The 7222-nt window shown below is 41.1% G+C and overlaps 1 protein-coding gene across 1 annotated transcript; it reads right to left on the bottom strand.

Annotated features, from left to right (window-relative positions):
* Window positions 1-3316: 3316 nt before the first annotated feature.
* desi1a (desumoylating isopeptidase 1a) lies at window positions 3317-6738 on the bottom strand (the record flags this gene model as incomplete). Its single annotated transcript, XM_079746746.1, has 6 exons — window positions 3317-3407; window positions 3976-4098; window positions 5639-5748; window positions 6088-6157; window positions 6313-6334; window positions 6648-6738. The coding sequence occupies 6 exons, from the start codon at window positions 6736-6738 to the stop codon at window positions 3317-3319; spliced, it is 507 nt and encodes a 168-aa protein (XP_079602872.1).
* Window positions 6739-7222: the final 484 nt, after the last annotated feature.

Genomic DNA, 7222 nt, shown 5'->3' with positions numbered 1-7222 from the left:
TATCTGAAAATAAATAGGGAAAATCACTTAATTCCTCTCCACGATGGTTAGAGGAAGAGCAAAACTGCTCCCTGCTGGATAGTTAAAAGCTAGTTATTGGTTTGCAGCGTGGGTCACAATACATAAATAAAGTGCTATTTACAGTTCAAAGCCAATGGCTTCAGAGACAGAGACCATATATCGCTTGCTCGCATGCACAAGAAGGGTAACCCAGACAGTTAGGAAGAGCAATAGCTTTTATCAACAACTGGCATGGTTTAAAGGTCCATAAGCTCAGCCTGACTTCCAGCAGATATTGTGCTTGCCACAGTTGTGAAACTTACACGTACATGTGTCACGTAGATGACCTGATCAGAGCATACATGTAATAAACATATAAGCAAACCATTATACAATCTCAGTGATTAAAAGATAAAAAAGCAGCTTTCAGGACAATTCTCTTGTCGCTGCATTCCCCCCCCCCCCCCCCCCCCTTAAACTTCGAGGCTGTAGATCACCATTCTGTGTTTTTCTTTTGAACAGTTTGACAGTTTTTTGTGAGCGTCAATCATATTTTTCCCTGCTCTCCTTCCATTATTCTTGCCTGGTGCTTTGATTGGAAAATGCCAACATGTGTAGATACACCACCTTCTGTAAGACCATTCACAGGTATGTATTAATTGAGAAAGTTTCAGAATTTTGGAGCATCAGTAACTAAAAAGAAATATGCCCTGCCCTTAAGAAGAAGAGCCAGCACAACAAGCATTGTATGAAAACAAAATTGAGTAAAAGTAGAGAAGTGTTAGAAGGTTTCTATTAACCCATTTGTGCCGGCTGCTGCGCGGCGCAACATTGTATCTAGTAGATACAATGTTGCGCCGCGCAGCAGCCGGCACAAATGGGTTAATGTGAATTTGGTTGGTCGGCAGGTCATCCAGGAGAAAAGCAAATATATCTGTCAAGATGTCCGCCTCTGAGGATGACGTGGCATTCTGCTCCAACCCTGACCTCAGAGACGCCCTAGTGTCTGGTGGTTCTTGGCTCCGCCTTCAGAGATGTGATCTCTAAGTTAATAACTCAGGAGTACAAATTTATCCAACAGTACTGTCCCTACAACTGGTGACTTTTGCTCGGGCATGAAACATCTGTCTACAGGCATTTTGAACACATAGGATTGCTAATTTGCACTACTTGCCAAATATTAACTGTCGGCTTTGTTCTTAGCTAGTGCCTCTCTAGCTTACTGTCATTAAAAAATAGTAACTTCCAACCAAGGCGCCGTACTGTTCCCTTGATTAGCCAGCACAACACACCGTAAAAAAATCATGTGAAGAGGGTTGTTACGATGAAATTATGTGAAGTCTGATACTGTTTGTTCGGACGTCTGCCTCTTGAGTATGATGGGGCAGTTGGCCCGACCCCTGACCTCAATAGCCCCTGAGAGGTGATGGTTCTTGGCTCTGTCCCCCGAGATGAAATTTCTTACTTGATGATTAAGTGGTGTGCAGGTCATCTTTGAGAAAAGCAGATAAGTACAGACCCAACACGACGCGGCAGTCAGCTCCACCCTTGACCTTGTTGGGTACGCCCTTACATGTGTTGTTGTACGCTTGGCAATGCGCATGCATGCAATTGTTCAGTATATTATTTGGGAAAGAGAAAATTATGTTCCGGCAAGGTTTCATGTACAATTTAGTTGCCATATAAAAATTGTTTTCATCTTTCGCGTCGTCATTACTGAATGATATTGGTGGTCATCTATATAGTACCATCCCCTTTAAATAAAAACAAGTACTATGACAGCTGGAATAACAAATGTGGAAGGGTGTTACAGAAAATCTCCATTTAAGGATATATCAGCTATTTATCTTGTACATCCAAAACATATGAGCAACAATGTATTTAAGCGAGACAACTTGTGGTCATTATTATTTTTTTTTTAATACATTACAAAATAATAACCTAATTGTCCTGAATATATGCATATAAAGAATTTTCATACAATTTATGAAACGTACAACAAAGCTATGTAAAAAAACATACTTAACATATGCTTATCTAAATGGCTTATAGAATATAGTCTGAAAATCTGTTAAAATGTCTCCTATGTAGCAGCAAGGAACAGGAATTGCATAACATAAAGCAGAAGCTAATAAAACAGTACAGGGTTAAAAAACTGTTTACTTGTGCATTGATACATTTCAGCAGTCACCTGTTGGCAAAGCTTGTCGGTTAGTTGGTTTGTAAAAAAAATAAAAATACAAACGAAGAGTTCGCTTTCTCCATTTAATCACAAAAAGTAATTTGTAATTGGTTGTTGTCTTTAGACTAGAATTATTTACTCTAAAACGAAATATAATACTTTTGTGTCTCCCTCTTCTTGGGAATTTTACCTTAAAAAGTCAACTCAAACACTTCATGTTTGAGTTGTTTATGGAGATACCGCAAGAGATGATATTATGATGGCCGAAACAATTAACATTAAGTCAAGATATAAAACAATAACATGGTTTACTATGATGAGTATAGTCAGGGGCTCAGGATAGTAATTAGGTTCTAAAATTGTTGAATGATTGTTAATTGTTTAATCTATGATCGGCTTATAGTAATAGATTTGGAATTCACATATTATGAGAATTCCATGAAGAATTTTGTGCCTTGATTTCCAAGCTAGCAAAATCAGTATGCAGTAACGTTAAGACAACATTCTGTACATGGCAACTGTGCGATATATAATATATTCCAAAATGATACAGTAACTAAGGTAAGGAGTTGGGTAAGAAAATATGAACCAAGTCAATCAAAAAAAAATAGAACATAAAAACAAAAAGTACCTTAACCAAGAATGGGCTTATTGAAAATCCACTTCCACCCAGATCTTACCTCCCTCCTTTTGCATTCATGTCTTAATCAGTAAACAACATGAATGCATTTAGTCATGAGGGGGGTTTCCTAGTAAATACAATATTATTTTTTCTTAAATGTTTAATAGCATACAGGATGTGGATAACGGTTGAGTTGGATTGATCAGTCCATTCCATAAAGAGCTTGTGATAAGATGAGGCAACAACACACATGTGTTAAGCCAACAGGGTAGATCACTAGCTTTTCGGCTACATTCACACTACACAAACACCATGCTCCTTTTTACTGGTTGGATTTTTTGACCATAACCAACCCAACAATCAATCCTGAAGCTGTATTGATCACATGAAATCCAACACATTTTGTATACATGTGCCCATTTAAATAATAAATAAAAATCCTGAATTCCAGTCTGCGACTACGATGCGAGTGACCTGGAGAACACCCTTTAGAACGATTGGGTGCGCTTGGTTTAGTTGTTGCGGCCCCCGTTGATCACGTTCCCTCCGGGAGGGGCTATATGGATAGAGTCCAGGATTGGCCGAAGTATCTGACCAAACGGCCTACAGAGAGAGAGACAGAGAGAGACACACACATACACACATATCGAGTGAGAGAGAGAGAGAGAGAAAGAAAGACGGAAAAATACAGGGAAGGAAAGAAAATACAACGTTCTATAAACTTAAAACCATTGTTCAATGACAGCACTCGCACTGGCGCCACCATACAGTGCTGTCCAACGGCGCTGTGATATAACTTCCAACTCTGCTTAAGACCTTGGAGCATCACGCAGCACTATACATTGCCAGCACATTAGTCGATATTAAACCAAGAACAAAACATAAAATATAATCTCCTGTGTCGTCCTTTCCACTACTCAGCAGCACGGCGCTCCGTCCGTCTGGTTTTCGGCAGCTTTAGAGATTGTTATCCTAATGTTACATCTTCAACTTATGATGGCCATTTCTTATCGGTACAATACACATTTGTCAAAAACAACAAGAAAACACTGGAGCCATGGAGGATTAACATCAGATACAAAACACTTACTTAATAGCAACCTACATAGTCTACTGAAAGAAACAATGAAGCAGTGACCAAAAAGAAGAGCATTGCCGGCATGGGACTCACGTGGCGAGGACCTCCGACGGCAGGTCGGTGATGTAGGCTGGGATGGAGTTGCCAGTGAGGAACTGGGCCACCTCATTGGTGAACGTGTTGCAGTTGTGTTCAAACAGTCGGTATCGGTCGCCTCTGTTGCCCAAACAACAAAGTGAGCTTTTTTAATTTGTTTAGCATAACTTGAGTTTTTAAACTTTTTACAACAAAACAACAGAATACAAATGTTTGCGATTGTCGCTAAATTGCTAGCAACAATCATCATTCATGATGATTCATAATGTAACGTAGGTTAATGTTTGTTTGCAGTGTCATCCTAATATCACTGACTCAAAGACTATAATGTGACTGTGTAAATAAAGGACGGACCTTTGACATTGCGCAGAAACCCATCTAAAAACAAAGCTCAGACCCGCCGATTTGGATTTTTACCCTGTATGTCGTCATACGGGGACATGTTACCTCCCCTTCCTCTGCTTTGCCCAATGAGCTACAACCGTGCGAGCACCACATGTGTGTGTGTGTGTGTGTGAATGCACACACTGTAACGCAAGTGATGTACACTTCTTTGTTATTTGGAAAACCGTTCTGCTGTTGGCGTTGTGGCGCATAACACGTCAGGTTCTCTGACGTCTCTGGTATTTCCACAATCCAGCGGGGCTCCGGCGGGAGACAATCGCGGTCAACAATCACAGGCAACAATCCCTTTCTCCTCCTTGTCGCGGTTCAGTCTACTTCAAATTGATGTGGAAGTGGAAGAACCATTTCTTGAGCGTCTTCAAATACTCTATTAAGGGCCCACTAACACCTTTGTATAAGCATCCATAAAGTAGCATGCCATGGTTGTATCAGCGATGTTGGGTGACATCACTTCTGTTGGTATTTGAAGCAAGATCCCAAACAAACCGAGCCAGCTCGCCCCTCCCTTTCCGTGTTTCATACATCCAGTAAAAACTATCATGAACGCAGAATAAAACCCAACAACACCCACCCCTTGTCGGTTATTGGTTGGAATACTTTTTATTTTAGTTTTGAGTGGTTGGTAGTACCATTTGTTTTTGTGTACGATCTCAGAGCTTAGGCTGTCTACAGAGAAGCATTTTTTTGACGGCCTGCTAATTGGGCGGGCAGCTAGCGGGTCGTGAGGAAAGATCAGATGAATGTGATCTTTAATGTTTCGGCCTAGAATCGCTGATACAACCTTTAAATATCTCAATGGATGACTGGATTTAATGCTGGATTTGAAGGTTGAATGGTCTATTTTGAATACTTGTGTGATGTGTGTTTGCTTTAGAGAAAGAGAGGGAGAGAGAGAGATGATAGAGGGAGTTAGATCTGCATGTGCTCTCTCCTAGGAGGAGAGAGATGATAAAGAGAGGTAGCTCTGTATGTGCTCTCTCCTAGGGGTAGAGAGGGGAGACAGAGAAAGAGATGATAGAGCGGTACACCTGTATGTACTCTCTCCTAGGGATGAAAGAGAAGGAAATAGAGGATAGAGAGAGGTAAACCTGTATGTGCTCTCTCCTCGGGGGAAAGAGAGGAAAAGTGAAAATAGAGAGAGGTAGACCTGTTTGTGCTCTCTCCTAGGGAGGAAGGAGAGAGAAGATAGAGAGAGGTAGACCTGTAGGTCCTCTCTCTAAGGGAGGAAAAATAGAGAGGATAGAGAGAGGTAGACCTGTATGTGCTCTCTCCTAGGGATGAAAGGTAGTCCATGAAGATCTCATCTGACACCTCGGTCTCCCCGAGCTCCACCACTGTATCTGGAGGCCCCAGCATCGTTCCACCCTGACACACGCACACACACACACACACACACACACACACACACACACACACACACACACACACACACACACACACACACACACACACACAATGTAAACACAGACACACACACGCAGGTACAAAAACATGCATGCACTCACACACATGCACAGGCACACACTCAAATTGTATTCAAATGCTAACAATTTGCCTAGTGCATTGGATCATGGTTTATTATTGTTATTAACTTAATTTACAAACAACAAATATGACTCCTGAGAAAGTATACTATTCAGCTTCCTGTGTGTTTAGCAGTACTGATAGAATTGCCCACCTATTTAAACTGTGAGAAAGCCTTACCGGTGAACAGCTCGAAATGCCCACCCCTCCGAAGAAGAACTCGTCTCCATAAACTACTATGGCTGTGTGCCTGCCAACAGAACACATTTGTACGCTATGGCTTTTGTATAACGCAAAACATATTACAAAAATGTTTTGCCAGTTTATCCGCTAGTACATTTGAATGCGCGTCGGTATTAAAATATCGATATTCAAACATCAACGGCGATGGCTTCGAATACATACCAAATGCCGTCAAGTTGTTTCCCTGTAAAGACAAAGATGCGGGTTATTAGTCCATGTTTTTTTTTTTTAATTGCATCTATGTTTAGTTCAAGTCTTATTCGACCACCACGCTGGCCACCCATTTAATGCCCGGCGGAAATAATAACCATATCTTTGTGCAGCTCTCACAACTTAATATACTACGGTTTGCAAATCCATCTAAACGTCTGCAGCACCATATAGGTCTGCACACCCGTCGAAGCATCGCTAGCATCACCATCCTTTATCCTCGTCTTTTCGCCCAACGTAACGAAGACCAGGTATATAGGATATAAATTCACATATAAGTCACTTACCGAGCATGATAGGGCTGAGATTGCGTGCCATTCCTCTTGACAAGTCATAAATGTACAACTGTACACTGTATCTCGTAGCATTATTTTCCATAGTGAAATGTATGTATTGCTTTTTTCTGCAAGCTGGAGAGAACAATTGCCACCGAGACAGCTGATGCTTCTGCAGCGGCAGCTTACCGGCCGGCTCCCGCGAAAGATCCAAAACCAAAACCCTGGACCCCACAGCCAGCACTGATAATCTTTCACAAATTATTTAGGAATGAGTGGATATTTATAATTTGACTGGACCATTAACATTCTAGGCATATATATCAATGCAGTATATAAGGGCCTTTTAATGGCTAAGCAGCGGTATCTGTTACTCTACTATTAGACACACCTTCATTACACAACAAAGTTGACGCCCTCCAGTGGAGACTACGGTGAAAAAAAGGATACACATTTTTTATGATAAGTATGGGGTGTCGTTGGTAAACTTTTGCTGCTCAAAAACATGCTTCAGTTATTCCAGATTTAGCTCGACCTTCTCTTAATTTTCCCCAGATTTAGCAAATAAACAACCGTCCAAAATGCTG

Source organism: Pollachius pollachius (genome assembly GCF_949987615.1).
Source record: "Pollachius pollachius genome assembly, chromosome: 11".
Lineage (NCBI taxonomy): Eukaryota > Metazoa > Chordata > Actinopteri > Gadiformes > Gadidae > Pollachius > Pollachius pollachius.
Note: the sequence above shows the minus strand (reverse complement) of the source record. Positions and strands in the feature narration are given on the sequence as shown.